The sequence below is a fragment of the Phyllostomus hastatus genome, unplaced genomic scaffold (assembly GCF_019186645.2).
Source record: "Phyllostomus hastatus isolate PE091 unplaced genomic scaffold, TTU_PhHast_1.1 phas_scaffold_501, whole genome shotgun sequence".
NCBI lineage: Eukaryota > Metazoa > Chordata > Mammalia > Chiroptera > Phyllostomidae > Phyllostomus > Phyllostomus hastatus.
In genome coordinates, this window is record NW_025334033.1 from 42,118,605 (window position 1) to 42,142,423 (window position 23,819).

Sequence of the window (23,819 nt, forward strand, 5' to 3'; positions counted from 1 at the left end):
ACAAGACAGTCAATCAGATTACAAACCTTTGAAACTCACAAGTGATGTTTCTCACTGTTTTCTAGGAAGCACTTAAATTATATACTAATAATTTAGGGTAGCATACTTTAGAACAATCAAATCAGAATCTCTGAAGGCAGGCCCCATAGAATTTGAATTTTAACCAATATCCTCCAGATGATTCTTGTGTACAGTTTTAAAATCACTGATCTAAAATGCTGGTTTTCAACACTGGCTGCACATTATAATCACTTGGGGAGCATATATAACCATGCAGGGAGAAAAAAGAAAGATATTTACCTTATCCCAAGCCAATTTAAATTAAATTCTCTAGGGGTAAGGCCCAGCATCATACTTTTGTTCCGAGTCCCCAAATTCTCAAGTGCAGCCTGGGTGAAGGATCACTGCTTTACAGCACATCACGATGCTCTGCTTCAACTGTGTCGAAACGTCAACCAGCCATTCTGTGCAAACCTGCAGCTGGGCCCCACTGCTGTGGTTCGCATGGGCCTCCCGCTCCCACGTTCACTAGGTTTCTATGTCCTCTCAGGGATCAGTTTTGGGGTGTGTTCCACTCAAGTCCACTCCCAATCTGACCAATTTAATCTAAAGAATAAAACTGATGCTCAAAGGAAATTTTTCATTTTATCATTTTTTATTCCATTGCCACTTTTTGTCACATAGTAGTCACTCAATAAATATTTGTTGATTGGATATGGATTTCTGTCTTAGTCTGTCCAGGCTGTTCTAACAACAAGAACAACAAGAACAATAAACCCCACAAAATGGGTGGCTTATAAACAAGAGAAATTTATTTCTCACTGTTCTGAAAGCTGAGTAGTCCACAATCAAGGTACCAGCAGATTCTCAATGGTGTCGGCTCAGGACCCATTTTCTGGTTCACAGACAGCACCTTGTCCCTGTGGCCTCACATGGTAGAAGGGGGTGAGGGGACTTCTCTGGGCACTCTCTGTGAGGACACTAATCCCATTCACCAGATCTTGCTCTTATAACCAAATTACCTTCCAAAGGCCCCACCTCCCGATATCATCACCCTGAGAGATCATATTTCCACACGTGAATTATGAAGGGCACAAACTTTCAATCTATCACAGTCTCTTTGTCTTTAAAAGACTAAAGGTAGGAAGCTCACTATTCAAACCTAAAGCTGCACTGGTAGCCAATGCATTGCACAATCTAGGGTGAACTTACAAGTTCCAAACTTGCTGACAACTTTTTAAAATCTACATGAATAAAATTAAGGAATCTGTCTACCACATCATGCAAAAATAGACTAATTTTCACCAAGTTTGGAGAGTATGTTAGAGACATATAATTGCTATACGGCGTACATGAAATTCACACATTGGGGAGCATGATGAAAGCTAAGCAGCCCCCTCCAGAGCAGCTAGGATGCCATGAAAGGCCCCGAGACTGCTGTCCAGGAGGAACAGGAAATGTGTGTTGGAACGCTCTGGCCCAGGAGCACAGAGTGCTCCAAATATGAGGCCCAAACCAAAAGTCACAGGGGCCTATTCTTCGAATGGTGGGGCTCAATCCACAAAGAAAATTGTTTCCTCACGTGGACAATTCTAAGTGGCTTCAGGGTGACCAAAAACAGGCATTTACTTATTTTAACAGTGGCTAACATTTCACCTGAGAGTGGCTGCGGAAGTCACTAGAAATTTGCCAAATGACTCGGGTTGTGAAAGGAAAGCTGTCTCAGCAAAGAAGAGGAGGCTGGATGCAGAGCACCCAGGCGTAGTTAGGAGCAGTCAGGACAGGCCCCACCAGCAAACAGCCATCAAACAGTCTCAGCCTGGTTTGACTCGCTAGTTAACACAAGAAATGAGAATCAAATTAAGTTTTTGAACTGCCATCTGAAGGCTTGCCTCTAGATTAATTTATTTTTCTCATATCAGCTTTGAACTCTTCTAAATTCAGGGACCTACAGGGAAAAATAAGACTATTGAAGGGTTTTGTAGGAGGGTGCAGCCAGGGGGCCCCCAAAAGAAGTATTTGTAATGGGGTCTAGAACTCAAGGTGTCCAGGAAATATTAGAAAGATATATAGGACATCCTCACCCTCCACCACAGGTGTGAGTTGTGGGAAGGGACACATGGAGCAGAGCCATTGAGAGCTGTTTTGCATAGCAACTAACCTTTGCAGCTAACCTCTGTTGGCATGGTCATTTAACACATCTATAACCTTTAACTGGTTGCATAGATATGTTAAATAGCTGTAGGCAAGCTCTGAGCCAGGGGGATGGAAGGAACTACCCCCCAAGATGTAACTGGAAGGCAACTCCCCCTAGTTACAGTGCCTGCATGAGAGCTTGGAGATGATTGGCTCCACGACATGGGGCCACCCTGCACAGACTCATGAGGGAGCCCAGTAAAGCTGGAAGGATATTTAAACCCAGACTTGGTGGCCATTGAAGAGAGAATCATGCAGTTTTGGCTGAGTGGAGACTCCTGCAGCCATTGAAGAGAAGCACGCAGCTGCAGCCATGTAAGGAGGACCACGCACTTTTGGCACAGGGGAACCCCCCACCACACACACACAGCCATGACAAGAATCACCATGCAGCTTTAGCTGGAGATCCCGGCAACACAGCTGATGGTGCTGAGAACCGAGGGAGGCCTATCAGCCGAGCATGGATTACTGGGAAGAACCAGGGGCTGCCTGAGCCATGGACTTCCATTTCTTTCCCTGAGATACGGTACCCCAGACTGGGCAAAGGAGGAAGAAAGGACTGTGTGTGTTTGTGGGTGTTTTAAGGAACTTTGGGATTTTGATGAAGACATTAAGTCATTCCTCTTAAGTCTGTATAACTTGAATAAATAATTCCTTTCCTTTTCACCAATCTCTAACATGGAGAGCTATAATTCTCTGGAAAAGGGAAAGGTCCCCTAGTACAGAAACGGGTCAATTCCGTAGCATTGTGGGACTCTCTTCCCTAGTGGCCAATCGGGGAGGATCATGGGAGACCACATGTGCAGTAGCTTTAAAGTAATACAACTACTTCTACATGCACAGTAAAAGTCCACCAAAACTAGCCAGAAAGGATCTGCCCTATAAGATTAAAGTCCCTCCAGCCCATGAGGTCAATCTCTGCTTGAAGTTGGCCTGCTCCCATGTTCTCTGCTATGAACTCTGGGTGTTCAGTTCTATTCTTTGTCCCGATCACTAAGAACCTGGTTACCTGTGCCCACCTGTGACAGTCTCATTAATAAAAAAAAGTTCTGCTTTATTAAATATTAAGTTACATTTATATAACTTGGTTATTTAAAAATCCTTCAGATACTACCTCACTTATTCCTCTGAATTAATTCTGTAAACTCTGAAAGATATATTTGTAGAAGGGAAAAATTAGTAAACTTTTCCAAACTTGAATTTTGGTTCCAGAACTGAGGGATCTTGGCAAGTTACTTCACTTATATAGGTCTTGGTTCTCTCAATTATAAAATGAAGACAATTATATGTTCTCTGAAGAACACATAAGATATTGCATTTCAAATAGATTTCTGAACTGTAAGAGCTATGGAAGTGTCAGATGTTACAAATGTCCCAATTTTAAAGATGATGAAACTGAGGCACCAGAGGTTAAGGTGATCACCCAAGGTAAGACAGACATGCTACTGTGGATAAAATATAGATTTTTAAGTTCTTTGTCAGTAAGGTTTTTTCCATATTATTACCAATCATTTCAGATACTGGCAAATAGCCTTTCTGACATCAAATCAAGTAAAAAAATATTGAAAACTTAATATGGTCTAGGATATTAAGAGCTTTTTGTGTATTGACCATATCTTTAGGAAGGGGAGCTATAACCACGTAAGTCTATATATTCTGAAATAACAAGTAGAAAAACTAAATGAAAATAGAGTCCCTTAGCAACTGGCATCAAACTTCACACTCTGATCAGAAACCATGACGTCAAACTAATCATTCAAAGCCCTTGGAGGAAACCTCCTCTGATTTGAAATGGCTAAAATGGCAGAAACTTTCTTGCCATATACCACAGGCCGATCACTAAGGTCTAGAAAATCAGAATCTCTGAAAAAAATTAAGTAAATTATAACAACTTTCAGGACACCTTCTAATCCAAAAGTCTGTTGGGGAGAAGGGGAAACGAAGGGAAAAGGGGAGAAGTTGGGTAAGTAACCAGGGAGAATGTACAGGGTGTGTCCTATGGAAACGTTGGTCGAGTTCGGAGATGCAGGCTTTGATCTGACCTGGAGTCTAGCAGAGGAAGCTCTTTACCACTTGCTTCTCTGCAGGGCAACTCATATTATACAAGTCATTTTGTCTCGAATTCCACTGGTGGAAATTGGGTAACTTCTTAAGATGGAAATATATATATATATATATATATATGAAATGCCACATATGTATGTGTATCATATATTTATACCTACAAAAGCATTTTTATAAATGTTATACATGTTACAAATGTATATAGTATTATATGCATAAATGTTAGCATATTATATAATATATAATATATTATGTATAATAGTATTATATATTATATAATGTATATATGTATATAATATATACATGCATATATGAATATATAATGTGTATATATAATTATATAATATATAATACCATGTTAATAGCATAAATGTTAAAATATTTTAATATTTTGTGTTTTGTATTTAATATTTCAATATGTTAACATATATAAATGTTAACTATGTTAATAGTATTACATACATTACAAATGTTAACATATTTTATGCATATGTTATACCTATAAGTTGTAAATCATTCCTGGGTATTGTGATTCCATTTGCACTCATTAGGGGAGATATTTACTCTCCCTTCATTATGTATTCAAATGGTGAGACTAATTTGAGGCTAATTCATATTCCCAACATTTTCCTCCATCTTTCACTTTCTTCTCCCCAGAAAAGAAGTGACCTCTCTGGTTGGGGAGGCTGGAAGAAGAAACAGAGCCCAGTCACTTTCTCTCCCCTTCAGAAGCTGTCCTTCCTGCAGAGATGAAGCATCTGGGCCTACCTACTGTGGGATGAGTTTAGCTGAGCAAGCTCTGCCCTCAGTGGGGAGAGCTGTGCTTACCAGCCAGACCAGTGCCTGAATGGTAAACCTGTCCGATTCAAGGTTAACTACTAGAAAGTTCACTTGACAAAGCTCTATGGCCATGATCTCTAATCATCTGGGAGTCATATTTTGATCTCCATTGGTTCCAAATCTGGCATAGCCACAGAGGTTATCTATTTTGGATCCCTCAAACCTCTATCATGTCCCAAAAGATAGGTGCCAGGGGCAACAGAGAAGTGGGGATTTCTAAGGCCCCAAAAGCTAGTTGGAGAATAAAGCATAGGGAGTGGGGATCAAGGCAAGATTAGAAGTTCTAGGAGGCGGGAGGGAAGTATGAAATCTTCAAAGTTTTCATTGCCATTGTCTCATGACCTGGCTCTGCTGATTTTTATAGCATTAACTTCTCTTCAGCAAGTTAAACAATCGAGCCGCTTTAATATTTTCTTAGAGACATTATTTATGTTAGGGGAATATAAATCCATATAACAGTAATTGTATTCAGTCTTCTTCCAAATAGGAGACACTCAAATATTGATTCACTCACTTGCCAACATTTTTTGAACATTATAGTACAAAGTGCTACTCTAGGTGCTATGATTATATTATTCACAATCTCTGACCTCAAGTAGTTTACAATTTGGTGAGAACAATAAAACAAAAATGAAAAGTATAATAAACCACCTAAGCAATAAACTCAAGGAGCTACTTTTCTAATGTTATCAAAGCTTTGATGCAAAAATATCTCAGACCAAGGTGACATAGGTCCTCCACATGCAGGACACAGGACACAGGATGCAGGATGAGGGTCACGGCCACTGCCCGGCCAGCCACCAGTCCTGGGAGAACTTCACTGAGTTGTATTTTTAACTGGAAGCTTTCTCTAATTCACGAGTTGCTCTTTTTAAATGACAGTTCTCTCCTTCTTCATTTCTTTTAATTAATAACCCTGTAGAATATTTTTCATTAAAAATGAATTTTACCTTTACCACAAAATGTCAAACATGAATAAAATAAGTGACTTTTTCTTACAGAGAATATTATAAAAATGAAAGATATTAGTTCACATTTTCTTTGACAAATTTGACTAGTGGAATGAGCTTGTCAAAGCAATATTTCTTTCTTCCCCTACTAGTGGCCTCTCTTTATTATGTTCTTTCATGAGTAAATGAATAGATGCAAATAGCATTTAAAATAGGATTTAAAAATTTAAATTCTTCAAAGATGCCATCATGTTAAAGGCAGGTAAAATTAAAATTTTTATGAAAGCAAAATGTAGTTGCCTTTTACTTCTAAAAGTGCAATTTAAATTTAGCTTGAGGTTCTAAATAAAAGTGAACTTAGCTCTTGTTTTACAAAACTACTGGGTTAATACTAAACACAGATTGGGAAACTCTTTTCTATTTTCCCCAATGTTTCCCCTGAGTGTCTCCCATTAAGAGGAGCACATTTATGTAATAACTCTGCCTCTGTAGCCACAGGGGCTTGGTAAGGGGACAGTCTTCCAATAGATAGCAGAGTGCTCAGATGGCCAACTTGATAGACATAATTTAGGGTGAGTTTAGAACCTCTAGTGAAAATGGAAGTTTTAGGTCAAGTTAAATTGGCTAATGCTAATCTTATATACAGAACAAAACAGAGCATGGAAATTTGTTCATTAACCTCAATTAGAGACATGCAATCCATGTGTTAAAGTGCCATGAACTAGATTTGATATCACAACCCCTGCCTGTTCTCTTAACATGTATAATGAGCCAAATCATTGTGTCAAATGTTAGGCCCACACTTGTGATTTTACTCCTATAGAGGTTATGCTGAATGTGTGGAGTTTAGAAAGAGGTGGAGGTACATACTGCTTTCTGTTAACAGAAGAAAGTAGGCATTTCGTCTGGGAAAGTGCAGAAGTGTTCATTTCCACAATTCTCGGCACATTCCATTACTGGGTGTAGAATTCCCTGCCACCATGTATCACATTTGGCCTATAAAATGGGGTTTCTAGCTTCAAAAGAGTTCAGACCTGGATGCCTTGTTGACATTTCCATTACTTTACCATCACCAGTGAATGACAGATCCCAGCCTGACCTTCCCTTTCCACCAGAATTGTGAGAGGGGCTCTTGAGCACCAGTCTGGCACTGCCACTTACAAAACACATTTTTGTCAGCATTTTCATCGCCATCATTATTGTCGTCACTATGACCTGACATAGAGTAGTCTCTATACACTCAATACTCACAGCATCTCTATGAGATAGGTACTAGACCCTATGGCAACAATTATAATTTTTTCCTGGGATATGGATATTTAACCATGGAAAATACAGAGGGGCCCTGTGCATCCATAAAGAGATGGCATGTCTGTTTTATAAAGTTGGCTCAGAAGCTAGAAGTTCAAGTCTCTTATTCTGTTTGGTATAGTAAAGCTGATTTACTCATCAAGCATCAGATACATTTTCATAGAATTATATGTGTTGCAAGATTATTCTGCTAACAAACTCATTCTGATTGATTTTTAAAATTTTAAAGCACCCTTCTCTCTGTCTCTTCTCCCCTCTGCCCCCCACTCTCTCTCTCTCAGCATTGCTTAAGTTTCATTAATGTTGCCAAGCTCCATGGGATTGCTGGTTCACAATTAAAAACACCTCTCTAAAGGAATATGTTAAGCAGAATGGCATAGGACCCCAATAACAGATTTTTCAGCTTGGCAAAGCTACCAAGTCCAAGTCCACTTTCATATTTTTCTTGGGAGAGCAAATGTTCATATTAGGACCTTCTTTGCAAACACTTTGGAGAATTCAGCTGCACTAGAATATAGGGGATGAGGTCTGTCAGGCACTTTCTTTGCTCCCCACCTCCCTCCTCCATCCCAACAGTCTACAGATAAAGTCCTCCTGGTGTGGGATTTCATTCAGTAATAAGCCACAGAGTGACTGTCAGGTGTGGAAATGTTACTGTCAACAGGCAGACAGTCAGCCTCATCTTACGGAGCCATAAATGCAGCAGGTGGATCTGATCCCTCAGGCTCGCTTTCTGCTGGCACAACAGACCCTTCCTCGGGTAACAGCACACTCTACAATGGCTAAGCAGGTCATTCTCCATCCTGGTTTCTGAATTTCCAAGCACTAGGAAGCCCTGTTTTCTCACTCAAGGTCAGGCATGTCAAGTTTTCCTGTCAAGGGAAACTAACTCTCAAAGGACCTGTGTAACATATTACCTATTTAATTTGCTGGAATCACGATGCAGTCCACAGCCACATCTAAAGCAGTTGCTAAGGCACCTGTTAAAGAAGGAAGCAAATTCCTGGACATGGTCCAATGCCCTGCATTACCTCTGTGTGCTGTCGTTAGCGGAAACTGGCTGCTTCTTATGTGTGGAATTAGCAGTTGGAGTTTCTACTCTGCCATTTCCATTGAGATTGTTAGTTTCTGAAGGGACAGCACCTCTACTGGACTTCTACCAATGACATCACTCTCTAGGGGATTAAACTGTGGACATAGAACTGTGGACATAAACTCCACTTACATCGAATGCCAACTTCCAAAAATGCTGGGTGAATCAGGTGTAACCTGATTCAGAATGAAGAGGCAGAAAATGAATGACTTTCTCTGGGTGACATTATTGCAGCCTTGCTGGGTCATCTGAGTGTCTCTGTCTATTGACTAGAATGACTTGATTTGATTCCTTTGGGAAAAGATAACTTGATTGGAATGTCAGAATCTATGAAATGCACCTCTCAGTTGAGGAAAAAAATGGACATTCTAAGAAGTCAGATACAATTTTGCTCCTAATAGTCAACCATAGCGACAGAGCAGTCTCTATTTTCTCATTTGCAAAATGTACATAGTGTTTTAAACTGCTTTCCATTCTATATAGATTAATACAGGCTGTTACAATACATATTTTACTTTTTTGGCAATAGTCTAAATGCACTGTAATACTGAATACATTGTAAACAACTTGAAACCCCTCCTTTTGAATAATCAAATGCTTCTCAAAATATGTCATGGTTGTAAACCGTTACAAAGCTCTTCTCAGAAGCAACACAGAAGCCTTTTGAATACCTGTCTGCTGAGTAGAAGGTTTTCTCAGGTACCTCAGAGCACAGAAAAGGCTAAGCCAGTGGATTCAGCTCAAAAAAGTGAAGGAGAACTCCCAAAAGTGACAAACTACATGATCAAATTTAGATGTTATGTTACATATTGAGGAGGAAGGAACCCTCCAAAAGCACTCTGCCTGAAAATATACTAATATTCAGATCCATGAACAGATGCTAGTTTAATATTATATATATACATATTTTTTCAACCATAGATAATATCCACTGACTTCTTTTTCCAGAATAGTTACGTGGTGGAGGGATTGAGCAAAAAGGAAAAAGGACTTATGGACATGGACAACAGTGTGGTGATTGAAGGGGTGGGGGAATGGTTATAAAGGAGATAAATGGTAAAGGAAAAAATACCAAAAAAGAGATAAGAAGGTAAGTTAGTATAGTAAAGAACTGCATGGATTCCAAATTCAAATCAATACCAAAAGGCATTAGGGGAGAAAATAATACATGCATTTCAGTCTTAATAGAAATCCTTGCTTTTTCATTCAAAAGGAGTATTTCCTTTAAATAAAGATGGTGTGATGGAGCGCCATGCTTTCAGTGGCCCCTCATATTAACTGTTGAGAATTAAGAAGCGGTAGACACACTGGGAATAAACAGTCTGGCATCCAGCTATGATGCTGCTAGAAGGGCGCCATTGCAAAGCAGGATTTAGCCCTAATTCAAAACACATGCTGAAGCATTTCACTTGGAAGTGAATTGGTGGATACACTGGGGATTCCCAAGAAAAATAACTTATAAGATGTCTACTTCTTATACTATGTTAGAGAATACTTTTCAGTCTACTAAATGTTTATTCATTTCCTTCTTATTTACTACTAAAATATGTATTTTCTTGTGATCTACAATAAACTCTAGTTTGAAAAAAGGCACTGTCAAACAACAGGTAATGTAATTGGAGTATGTTGGCAAATTATTGAATCCTGACCCCACTCTGAAACGTGGGAAACTCTGTCCTTAAGTAACTGTTTTGGAGGCATTATTATAGAGTGAAGGCTCTGTGAACCTAAGTCCTGGTGACTAAATGTGGAAAAATGGCTATTCTGTCTGGAGGCGGACCAACAGAGAGCCCTAAATAGAAGCAGCATAAGGGCTCAGAGACTGCATAATTAGGTCTCTGCTTCATCTAAATGCACACAACAAACTCCTGGAACTGCTGAAAGTCAGCCTCTCTCTACCACCATCAGTGGAATAAGAGCCAACTCAGAGCTTGGGAACCATGGTTGGAACCTCAGAGCAGCCATCAGCTCTGTGGCACGAGCAAGTCACTGCGTCTCTCTTAGCTCACTCCCCGTTACCTCATTTAAAGTTCAAATGAGATAAGGCACTGTGTCCTGTAAACTGCCAGGAAGTGAGCTACATCATTTTGGATGTAGCTCAGTGGGAGGGCTCAAAGTTCTACGTGAGCAGAGGTACTGCTGGCAAGGCCAGTACTTGGCAGTGAATTTGCAATCCTGATGATCAATTGACGTTATGAGAGTTATAACTACTCTCTGCTCAGATTCAAGTGCAGTAAGTTCTTTAGAATGAGATCGGGTTACTATTCCAGAAATCATGGCCCTTGGCATCAGGTGAGCTTAATTCATTCAACAGAGGTGTCAAAACCACTGTGTTAATCTGAAAGCACATGCCAAGCTGCTACCTTGTGGCAGAATCTGCATGTTAGAAATCTCAGCTGGAAGTTAACTCTAATTGTGATTTAACAAGAATTAGTAATGGTCATTTTCATAATCCTATTTCATAGGGTTCTTTGCCAAAGTTGTCAAGGTATCGTTTGTTTTTCTGGAGGACAGTGATTATTGTAGTCAGTGACGATAAAAGCTGTTCTGGGCAGCATGTCTGTTCACTGATATATTTCATTCATTCACTGATGTATTCACTCAATTATGGCAAGCGCTGTTGTGCTTATTGGCAACAACAAGATTATGGAAAATATTTACTTTACGGAGCTCTTTGTTCAGGTAAAAAATCAAAAACATAAATAGGAAACCACCACAATCAATGCTACAAGAAAAGTAAGCCTAGATACTATGGAATATTTTAGAGTTCTATGGAATCCATATTATCATTGGTCCCAACTGCGGACAATGTTTTAAGTGACATCTTCTTCATGGAATTAAAAAACTAAAGATTTCTGGAATGAGTGTGCTCCCATCTTTTGTTTAACTGACATACCAGTGTGGTTATGGGCGAGGGGAGGATGAAAAGAAACAAGTGAAGTTGGAAGTCCCCTTATCTCTTTCCTAGATCGTTTCTTCAAAAATGCCACTACCAAAACACATGTTGTCTGCACCACATGGACACCAAACAAGTCCTCTCTGCCTGTCTGATAGCTAATTCCGGCACATTTTCCATCCACAAAAGGTAATTGTTACATAGATGCTTCATTGCTCACAGAAAAGGAAAAAAAAAAGACATTGTATGCCACTGGATTCACCATGGTAAGAATGCTTTCTGGAAACAAAAACAGTCACTGAATTCTAGCCTGTTCCAATGCAAGAATGAGCTAAACTGCTATTTCTTACTCCTGGAACATTAAAAGATGGGACTGGTGCTATGCTTGTCTATAAACTTGCCAGCTGGATTCAGCTGCTCTCTGTTTAAGAACAGGACTATCTATGGAAAGGGATTCTGGCCTTATGGGGTAAAAGGGATGCTGTAAGTACCTCTCTGTTCTGTTTTTCCGAATTTCAATTTGTATTAATCATTAGAGGGCGATTTATTTTAAGTTTAAATGAGAATCTTTTCTTAAATCACTATAGGAGTACAAGAACATTTTGCTAGGATTGATAATTATATATTGTCCAGAAGTTACAAAAATCAATACTGAAGCTGATGCTGCTGCACATCCCCAGTAAGGTAGACCCATTTCAGCTGTTTTGATTTTAAATTTAAAAACAAACAACAAATGTGGTTGTTATTGACTGAATGTTTTTTGCCCTTCCCCACCAAATCCGTATGTCGAAGCCCAAACCCCCAGTGTGGCTATATTTGGAGATGGGTCTATAAGGAAGCAATTAAGGTTAAATGAAGTCAAAGGGGTGGGGCCCTGATCCAGTACTATTAGTGTCCTTAAAGGAAGAGACCCAGAGAGCTCATTCCCTTTCCCGTGTGCATGCACAGAGGAAGGCCATGTGAGCTTGCAGTGAGAAGGCAATCATCTGCAACCCAAAGAAAGGGTTCTCATCAGACTCTGACCCTGCCTGCACCCTGATTTTGGACTTCTACCTTCCAGGGTGTGAGAAAATGTGTGTTTAACCAGCCAAATTGTGTTATTTTGTGATGAAAGTCTGAGCAGATTAACACAAGAGTTAAATGAATATTGCAGAAGGAGCCTGTGTCTTGAACTAAGGCGTATGGAGATACTCAGTGACAAGGACTATAACCAGAAGCAAGATGGGTCCCCGAGGCCTTTCTCTGAGACCACAACTAAAGGGCAGGTGTCAATTTGGCAACATTTCTGATCAATGTCCATTGGGCTCCCTTCCATGACAATAGTAGATGTACTAGAAACATTTTGTCTTGAGCCATTTGGCTAAGAAATTTTATTACACCAGCATCAAATTCAGCAGAACCATGGAATGAAAAGACACAATAATCCTCTGGCCGTGCCCACAAGGGGGGTTTATCCTCACTAAATAACGGACATGGCCTGCAAAAGAGAACCCCACTTCATTACATAATTTTAGCCTGTGTTGACATTGTTCAATCTTCATCATTTTTTCAAATTTCAGTTATCAATATATTTGAGATTTTGTGAAATTGGCCATATCATAATCTTAACTGTCATTTCTAATTAAGAATCGTCCTCAATGCCAGCTCATTCCATGCCTGCTTCTGTTGCCAACCACGGCTCAGAATTTCCCAATACTACATGCAGACACATTTTTCTTTTCTTCCTTCCTTTACTTCTTCCATTTTTAAAAATCAACAAATTTTAGTGTTCAATTGCCATATTTGGCAGTAAACTTGTCAGTATTTTTTTCATAACTTCTAATGTGAAAGTGCTAACCTCTTATAAAATAACGAAATGCCAAGATGAAAAGAATAACTGTTTTGTTTAATGTGAGAATTTTCTTTTTATATATGCTTATAAGAGGTGGTATAGTAGCCAGTATAATTCTTAAAAGTATTGACAAGATAGCAAAGAGTATATCAGAGCATAGCATTATCAGCAGAGTGAGATTTTACCACATTCAGCAGCACCACTTGAACAATACTGATATGCAAGTTGCATGCTCTTCCTGAAACAAGACCCTTCGCGATGCACATGACATACCTGCTGTGGCCACATCATAAATGCTGGCTCATGCTGAGCCTAGGAGTCCTGTTCCGGACTCTGAACACAGCCTAGAGCTGTTTTTTTTGGCTCCACTGTTAGTTTTATTCTAAATCACAGTGTGAACGGCACTAAAATCAATTTGTAAATCACATGCAAAGTCATGCTATATACCTTCCTTCTTCCCTATTGAAAAACAACACAACCCAGCATTGCATTTTACTCACAATCTTCTACCTGATGATTCTAATCTAGGCTACATAGCAGAAGTACAGCCAGCAAGGGATTCAAAGTGTGTGGATTCCAATCCCACCTCTGAAGCTAATTAGCTAAATGAACTTAAGCAATTCGTGTAATTCTCTGGGTCTCAGTTTTCTCATCTTTAAAGAAAATAAGTTGAACTACAGAATCTACAAGGTCTTTCCTTGCTCTAGAATATTTCTCTGTCTGAAATAAAATTTTAACTCCAGTGCTGTCATACCTCCTGGAATCCCTCCCTGTCTCCCGCGATGAAATAGATTCACCCCCGCCATGCCCTCTTGGTGTCCTGAGGGTAGCCTCCTCATTGCACTTACCTGGCTCTATTATAATTATTCACCTGACTCTCTCAGTAGACTGCAGGCTCCTGGAGAGCAGGCACTCGGCCTTTTATCTCCATTACCCCACAGGTAAGCAACAGGGGAGTGATGAATGTATACTGCATATACACTAAGCCAGCCAGTACTTTGTGTGCCACATTTTATTGAAATGTCTCACCAGAAGAGGTATAGAAAGTAACAAATAGAACTCCTCACTCACCCTATTTAAACAGTGAATTGGAGGAAAATATGTTCTTGCTATTTTGCAAGTGAAAGAGATGTTTAGAAATAATTAAAAATCCCAGCCATACTTAATGTTGCTAGAAGTGTTAATGTAGCCTTTATTTCAGGTTTCAAGGGAAAGGAATATTCCTGACAGCTTCATGGACAAATGTACCCACCAACTTGAAAATACTTCATTCCTTATACTCACAAAGATAATGTCAGTAGCTTTCAGTGTCTTTATGGAAAAAAGTTATAGTGAAATCACCACGATAGGCACAGATGTCAGGACCTCAGAGAATACAGATTTCCAATCAACCTTTATAAATGGTACACTGGGGGTCTTAAACCATCCACATGGTGGATGATTTGCTAGGAGGACTCACAGAATTCAAGATATAGTTATGGCTTTGACTTACTACAACATAAAGATACAAAGCAAACTTAGCAAAGGGAAAAGACGCACGAGCAAAGTCCAAGAGAAGCTAAGCACAAGTCTCCAAAGGTCTGCTACCTAATTCCTTCAGCAGCAAGTTGTGACAACACCTGTGAAATGCTGCCACCAGCAGGGATGCTATTTGGAACTCTGTGCCGGCATTTTTGGTGGAGACTGTTCACACAGCTATCCTTGGCCTCACAGGTGCCAAGATTCCAGACTCCAGGAAGTAAATGTCTAGTATAAACCACACTGTATGAATAAATAGGGTAGGCACCATGAGCCACTCTTATCAGAGTCATGGGAACCCTCTTGAAATTCAAGTTCCCAGATGCCAGCCAAGGGCCCACTTTATAAACAGGTCTTTCAAAGTTCAGCCATCATGCCTGCCATATTAACTTCTTTACACAAATGGTAAATGTCATTGTATAACAGCTAGGCAATTTGCAAAAATTTCTTTAAAAATCTGATTAGAATCGTTTAAAATTTAGATATCACCCATGCTGGGTGTGCCACTTGCCTTCTCAGACCCATACATACAAGCTGGTTGTTAAGTTAATAAACACCATTTTGGCATTCCAGAAGAAGGCCTCTTAACTGAGCTAAGCTGTGAGAAATAAACTCCCGGCGTGTAAGCACCCCCAGCTTGTGGTCTTTTGTTGCAGCAGCCCGGAATTGAGACAGCTGCTTTCACAGGGCACTGGCAAGGGGGAGTAGGTGAGACAGACATTACAGGGCCCTCAAATCCCAAAAGATCTACTTAGTGGTCTTTGACAGAAGTCTGCCAATCCCTGCTCTAGCTATTGGAAGAAATTACCAGTTTTAGTTCTAGGATGTCATATAGAGGAGCTGAAGGATGTGTAGTGAGAGCTATATTTGCATAACAAAAACCTTACTTTTCCTTAATGAGGATGAAGGCAGGCAGCTAAAGCACTGTGACATGCCTCCCCATGGCAGCCACCAAAAACTGCATACTAGACAAACCGCTTACCTGGCCACGTATCTGCTCATGTGGCCAGAGCCATAATCAATGATGGCTGAAAACCAGGGCTCCAAATCTGCTCTCCCAACTTCCTAGGAGCAAGCTTGCATTTAATTATTGTTATGACAGCTATGAGGTATCAGTGGTACACTAACAACATAGTTTTAATCATATAATGCACAACAAGTGTTTGTTGCAAGAATGCTTACAGTAATAGCAATGAGAACAAAATAATTTTTATTAGTAGCTCATCTGGGAATGAAGTTAACAGTGACTGAATGAATTAGAAACTCTAAATTGCTGAGAGCGTGTCTGTGGGATATTGTCATGGAAAAAAAAGAGTCAGCTACTTGGACAAGCCAATGCAACTGGGTATAATCTGAAGAATACAGGTTTTAGAATCAGACAGAGATGGATTCAAATCCAGACCCCGACTCATCATTTATTTGGCAACTAGCTGTCCTACTCTTGGAACTTAACCTCCTCACTGAAGAACTAGAGATTATACATGGGGGATGTTGCTTGTGGGCGGTTGGTATTTAGTAAGATTAGTTATTATATATAAAATAAGTTGATATGCGTGGCTATAAAATAGGCTCTCAAAATGGTAGCTGTTCTCATGAATCACTGGAGAATATTATCTCACAGTTTCTCTCTTTTTTTCCCTGAGAATACAGTGACACTGACTGTATTCAGTGTCACTGAATACAGTAGGGACAATAGCTTGTCCCTACATTTTGCTCAGCTCATCAAGGTTGTCCATGGACTTCAGAAACACTGAAAACAATTATTTAAACTGACCCAGGTTATAACAGGGAACAGGTTATAAAGGGAAGAAGCCACTTGATGTAACTCACGCAGCAGCATTTGCAGGGGCAGGCACACATTCCTGGGCCCCCTTAAAATACTACATGTGTTTTGTCTCCAGCTTCTCTTCCTATCAGAGGTGGGCGCACTGGTGGTATGTGCACTAGGCTCTTATAACCTGTGTGTATGCCTGTGTGTGAGTATGTGCACACATGTGACAGTGTGCACACGTGTGTGAGTGTGTGCATGTGTGAGTGTGTGCATGTGCTCAGATGTATGAAAGACAAAAATTGGGAAAATTGTAATAGCATAATCAATAAAATATACTTTAAAAAAAGAAAAATGGCAATGGAGCTTTGTGATGAATTCATTTTGAAGGACCAAAATTTGTTTTCTACTGGTGAGTTCTTAATTACGTCTTTGAGACCTTGCATTGCAAACATATCAGTTGGTGATTTGATATAAATCCCTCTGGGCCTGAGTTTCCTTATGTGTTTTTAAGAGAAAATAACTGCTCTTTTTTTCCACAGGTATATTATAAACGTAAGATGAGATTCTGTGAAACAACATGCTTTGGGGGAGACAGTGACAAATAAGATCTGTACTGAGGATGGTAACAACATAGGTCTTTTTGGTAATCTTGCAGTATGTAAAAAGATTCCCAAACTGGCAAAATTTAGATTGGAAAACATATATAAGAACTCCAAATATCTAACAGACTGCCTTGTAGAAAAGAAATTTGTCATTGGAGAAGAGAGAGCATAAATCAAAGGAGACATAATAATTTTGCTTCATACTAAAAGGGACTCAGAGTCCCTAATGAGTAAGCAAGAAAGTTCCACATTTAGACTGTATTTGGCAACCCTATTCCACATTCATCACTACCTTAACTCTCAATTACTTGTAAAAATGCACGTTTTACAAATAGTGCTTCACATAATACCCACACTGGACTGTAGGCTCCTTGACGTAAGAACTCTGTATTTAGTCTGTGTGCTCTCAACAGCTCTTTACATTTTGTCTTGCAGGCTGTGGATGCTCAACAGCTATTGGTTAACAAAAATATAGACTGAAAATGCTGCTCAGATACAGAACAAATATTGTGACACAGCTAGTACGAATATGATTTCTGAATCTAATCCTCTTTTAGAGCCCTAACTAGGGAATTACATTGATTTGCTTATGTTCATTTCTCTGTTCCTACAGCAGAGATGTTAATTTGTCTCCTGGCTTGACTTTTTTCCTCCATGTTAACTACAGGGAAGGTTCCGTTTAATGGGGTTAGTGGAAGAGAAGTTTTGTTATTTCAAAATACTTCATGATAGTTGATGGGCAATCATTTTACATGAAGTTCCCTTTATGCAGTTATCCAAATGGGTATTTCATTCTTGGCAACAAAAGAGCCCTAGCCAATGTCCAATGACCTATAAACCAGAGCTATGAGATTTCTTTATGTAAATTAAATCTGTGTTTACATCATCCATAAAAAAGAAAATGGCAATGAAGATTCTATTTGCAACAGAAGGGCAAAGTAAAGAATTCCTATATGTATTTGTAGGATATGTCAGTGTGGCTAATCATTTTTTGAATAGTGTGCTTGGAAAGAATTATTGGGGAAAAATCTTTATGAGTTGATTACTAAATGAGAAGGTTTTAAAGTGAATCAAGAAAATAGGCAACCAGTTTGATTAACCTCAGCAGCTTAAAGAAATCCACATAATAAAGAGACATAAATATTAACTTTGTGGCAGTATTATAAACCCCCAAGAACTAACTAATTATATCATAGTACAGCTTGTTTATTTTTCCTCAAGTCTGTTTTTCATTTTGCATCTTAAATAGTAATGATTAAAATCTTTAGCCATGTACTCAGGGGCTTTTCCTCTCTTAAAAGGTAAACAAAATGCAAAGAAAGGGGAAAATTATGTCACTTCACACTGCTGCAAAATGAAAGAATTTTTCCAAGCCTCCACTAACACAGCAGGACATATTAACCCCCTGGATACGACCAGGGGAAGTGGATCCAGACAACATACCCGTTTCCTTAGATTGCAAGTAAGAGTGAGATTCCTGGAGAAGGAGTTTGCGAAAGCTGTGTAAAAGTCCAGGACTTTGAGAAGGGCTTCTCGCTTGATGATGTGGAGGTCACAGTACGTCAGTGCCCGGACGTTGGCACACGCGTGAGCAAGGGTGGTTTCCTTCCAGAAGATGTCTCCAAATACATCACCTTTTCCTGGAAAACAGCATAAGATATCTATTCAAGTGTCCACACTAGTTCCTGTCCTAACCACTCTTTTTACTCAGTTTCATGCATGATATTGATCTAGCATAACTTTGAGCTTGAGTGTATAATCCCATCGGTACACATATAACAATTTACAACACTTTTATATGACATGTAAAATAATATCACCTTGAATTCAATTCTTGATGAAAATCTGGAGTGACATGAATAAATGAAACCAGATGGAGAAGCCAAAAAACATATTTTAACAAATAATTTCATTATTTTCTGCTACCTTAACTTTTCTCATTCTGACCAGAAGAAGCAAAGGAGGCTCCTTAGTTTCATCTTTTCTTCTGCTTGTTCTGGTAGAGATGACAGTAAAATGCAATATGCAGGATCTACTGTTACAGCCTTTATAAATCTGGAACTGATTCAACCTATATGAAACATGCACTATCCAGCAACTAAGTCTTGCACTCCAGCAGACAGAAACTCTCCATGACTTGCTCTACCAAAGATGCTTTTCCCTTGCTGCCAAGCCAAACCTTATGCAAGTCCTCAGGGTGCAGCACAGAGCTCCCCGGCCACAGTTACAGAGGCTAGGGAGCTGAGTGGGGTAAAACACAGAGACTCAGGTTTGTTATGCCTTAAACAGCCCCAATAAAGAGTACATCTACTGTGGTCAAATGTAGATACCTTTTTAAATTCTAGAACACACAGAAATCTATTCACTGCAGAGTACATTCCAGTCTGTGACCTCAACTCAACAGTTCCCCATCCCAAATCAAGAGTACATACTTAGTTGCCCTTCCTGCTGAGGCAGTTTCATGAGGCCCCTAGCACATGCAGGTGGGGAAATCTTCCTACAGACACTCTGCCAAAGACTAACTCTTTCTGGACTCTGACCACAGAGATGAACAAGTACCTGTTCTCATAATGAAGATTAAAGTCAGAACTGACAGGGAAATAAAAGAAGGATAAAGACATAACACTTCAGGCCAGTGAGACCACCAGAGGAAAAATAACATGTAACCAGAGAAGTGTGTGTGTGTGTGTGTGTGTGTGTGTGTGTGTGTGTGAGAGAGAGAGAGAGAGAGAGAGAGAGAGAGAAACAGAGAGAGTGAGAGAGGAGGAGAAGAAGAGGAGGAAGAGGAAGAGGAAGAAGGAGAAGGAGAGGAGGGAAGGGGAGGGGAGGAAATGAAAGGAAGGGAAGGAAAGGGAAGTGGAGGGGAGGGAAGGGGAAGGGGCAGAAACAAAGAAAGGTTGAGTGAGTGAGATTACAAATTCTTTGCTCACACAAGCAGTTTGGAAATCCTTAGAGAACCACAAGGCAATCTGAGATAGAAAAAGAAAACACTCGTATTATTGAAGAGGTAATTAAAAGTACCATATAATCATATGGTCAGCATGAACTAACTGTAATGGATATTTAATTAATCTTGAGTGATCTCATTTGTTTCTGGGCCCTCAAATATTCCATTTAGTTAGTGACACTGACAACTCAACTACCTGCCTGGTCACCACACGTTTGTTCAAGAAAGAGTACTAGGTGCCTGGGACCCAAATAAGGCGTCCAAGGCTGGAGGGCATTGCAGTGACCTGACGGAAACTTCAGCCATAGAAATCTCAAAGACAAACCCCACTTCCACTTAATAGATAAAGCTCAGAAATGCCATTCTCTTTACATTAGTAATGCCAAATTAGACATGTTTATTCTAATTACATGATTAAAGTACCAATTTACTTGTAAAATGTTCACTGAAATAATATTTAAAACATCCAAAAAAGGTAGAAGACAAGTATAAATGAATAAATAAATTTTGGACTATTATGCAGCCACTAAATAAATTGAAAAAAGTGACAGATATGTTCATGTTATGTAAAATAATAAAAGCAAGATATTAAGTCATATACATATGATCTCATTTTATGCACTTTATCCCACCTGTCAGAAACACACGTGTACACTCAAAGAAAATTCATTAAAACGGTAGGTTCTCTCTCTGCTTTAGGGCATAAGGGATAGATTTTCTTTAGTCTTATAATTTACATGCATAATGTTTTTTAACAGAAGAGATCAACTGTTGCACAGGGTCCAGCAGAAGTAAGCCTTGCTTGAGTGTGGTTGGTAGGATAGTAATATGAGTGTAATAATTTGTAGTTTTAATTTGAACATTTCAACTAAAATGTCATATGCTGTGCTTCAGTGTGATATCGTTGTTACAGAATTACATGCTTATTGTTTTGTAATAAAATATTTTGTAAAAAAGGGGTGGCATTATTTGTGCTAGATCCTATATTATCATAGCCTTTGGTGCTATGAAAATAACAGGCTTTTAAATGGCATCTTTGATCTACTTCTTGTTTCTTTTCCTCTATGGCCATTGTTATTCTTTCTATACTGGGGTTTTCTCTGAAGAGATAGAGAAAGGGTTACACTTCTTTCTGTTTCATTTCTGTGACCAGTTTTCAAGTTATCACTCACAATACAATCTCTGACCCATGTGTAAGTGCTCATTAGTTTTCAACTATTTGATTTTCATGTATAGTAACTTTAATAATAATCAATGCCTTTGACTTAGTAATTCCACTTCTAGGAATCAGTCAAAAGAATCAGAAGCAACACATGTAATATTCACTATAGATGGGCATACATAAATAAATGTCCAACAACAATGGAAATTTATCTATCTACCCATCATCAATTCATAGAGAATTAAAACTTGTTTCTGAAATAACATTCAAAAATGCTTATCTTCCAATGTTACATTAAAAAGAGATCCAAAGAAGAATATGATTGTGGTCAGAGCTATAACTAAGTACATAAACATGAAAGTGAAACTGCAAGACTAAATGAGTTGTCAATGAAATATCTACCTCTTTTTTCTTAAAGAAAAATAATGTTGATAGAACCAAAGTATATTGCATTCTTCTATATAGTATATTACAAGTTACTATTAATATATCAATTGATAATAAAGTGTGTTAAAAATCCAAAGGAATAAAAGACTAAAAGAGAATGCATTTAAATAATTACAGTAATTGGTTTCAAATAATGTCTATTGTTTTTCTTCTTTCTACTTCGTTTTATCAAATTTTTCTCAATTGAATCTGCCTCATTTAAAAATAGCAAAGTATTTCTCAGATGCCTCTCCTTACACTTTTAAATAAAACTAAATTCATAAAATATGTACATAAATCTATGTATATCAAATAAATATTCATTGATAAGTGCATCATCAATATATAGATATATACATTATATATTTATATAATTTATAGATATATAAATATATAGGTAAATTTCCCTTGCCACTTTTAATTATGGAAGCATTCAAATGTCTGTTACATATTTTACTTTACCTAACTGATGAAATTAAAACCCTTGCCATATTTACATCAAAAATGTTAAATTTAAATTATTTATATTTTTTGTATCTTGGAGAAATAAAAAGCACATGATGCAGAAAGAACAGAATTAAACTATAACATAATATAAACTCATAAGGGCCCAGAATTTTCTCTGTTTTGACTAACACCATTAACCTCCATGCATAGAACAGTTCAAGAGCTCAGCAAATATGTATTGAAACAAACACAAATGAGAAAAGGAGAGAAGGGGAGACAACAGTACAAATCAGAAATGTAAGGTTAGGGTTAGAACTGATGCTCTAAAACTAACAGTGTAGTTTAGACCAGGTTACGGAGCTACCTGAATCATCATCTGTCCCTTTGACTCTAAAGGGAACAGGATAAAGAACAACTAAAGCTTATGGCTTCTCTAAATACATAATTCTACATTAAGTGAACTCAAAATTATCCAATTATATTTTCAAGATAATAATTTTTCAGTGTCTCACTGTCAGAAGAAAATAACTTTAAAATCTAGGGCCTCAATTCTAAATCCCATTACAATGTTGAAAAGTAACAGAAAAGTTAACTGACTCAACCAAAGTAAAACTTATCTCCTTAATTCATGTCCCCCTAAAAAAGTCTACAGAAAAGCATAGCAAAATTAACAAATGTGGATAATTCTACTCCCAACATCAGAACTGACATTACCTAACAAGTAATACTAATTGTTTTATACCATAGAATTTCTATTAGGTTACACAGTATATCAACTGAATATTAATCAGCTATTTCAAAATTCACTTATCCAGTTTTCTATATCATCTAATAGTTACTCGATTCACAACAAACATTTACAGCCTTTCTGAAAAGATGATTGTCACATGAATCAATTAATTAATTTACCAGCGACAGTAGAGCTGGCTAGTAGTGTTCTTCTTCAGGGAATATTATGCACATTTACACTGAGTGATCTGCAGAAATCACAGGTTGTGGCTATACAAGATTATGCAGTGGAATGTCCAATAGAGAAGTACACTTCTCTTCACCACAAACATTTTGTACACTTGCAGGGCTGGGGACCCTTGTTCATCATGATGAGTGTAGAATATCTGATGCTAGTTTTTAGGTCAGCTCCCACTGTGTGCAAGTAGTTTAGCTGTAAACATTTTAGAGCCTGAGAAAATTAAACTCCCCTCAAAGCCCTAAAATTAGTAGAAGAGTTCACACTCAACATGAAAGTTGTTGTTTGGTCTATTTATATTTTCTCAGGTCTCTGCATTAAGTCATATGAAGTATTTCCCTTCTAAACCACAGAAAACAGGACTGTAAAATAGAGGCAAATGTGAAAGTTTCATAGAGTAGGTAATGGAAAATGTAAAGACAATGTAGAAACAGCATTACATCATAATTAAAGGAGTACTACAGATAATGGCATGCTTGGGGACTATGGTCCTCTGAGGTGCTGGTTTTGAAGCCAGAGTGTTTTAAAAAACGCAAAGCACATTATTTCGGGAGTTAATGACATGGATTCAATGAATGCATATAAATTATCTCGGTTATTCATCATTGTGTACAGCTATCTAATATAGCCAACAAATCTCTAAAAATTTAGCATTTGAAGTTTACTTAGGTGGTATCCTGGGAGTGAATGTGGGGGTATAGTGATGGTTCTATTTGATGATCCTTCTCTAGAATGGACTTAATTTGTTTTGTTTGTTAGGCAGCCCTTCACCATAATTGATGATTGCAGTAGGCTCAT

General features: G+C 38.5%; 1 protein-coding gene across 1 annotated transcript in view; it reads right to left on the reverse strand.

Annotated features, from left to right (window-relative positions):
* KCNH5 (potassium voltage-gated channel subfamily H member 5) overlaps nucleotides 1–23,819 on the reverse strand; it is a 266,358-nt gene that overhangs the window by 37,704 nt on the left and 204,835 nt on the right. Inside the window, exon 10 of the mRNA XM_045821933.1 lies at nucleotides 18,516–18,712. Coding sequence (XP_045677889.1) covers nucleotides 18,516–18,712 — 197 coding nt within the window. The remainder of the gene's footprint in view (nucleotides 1–18,515; nucleotides 18,713–23,819) is intronic.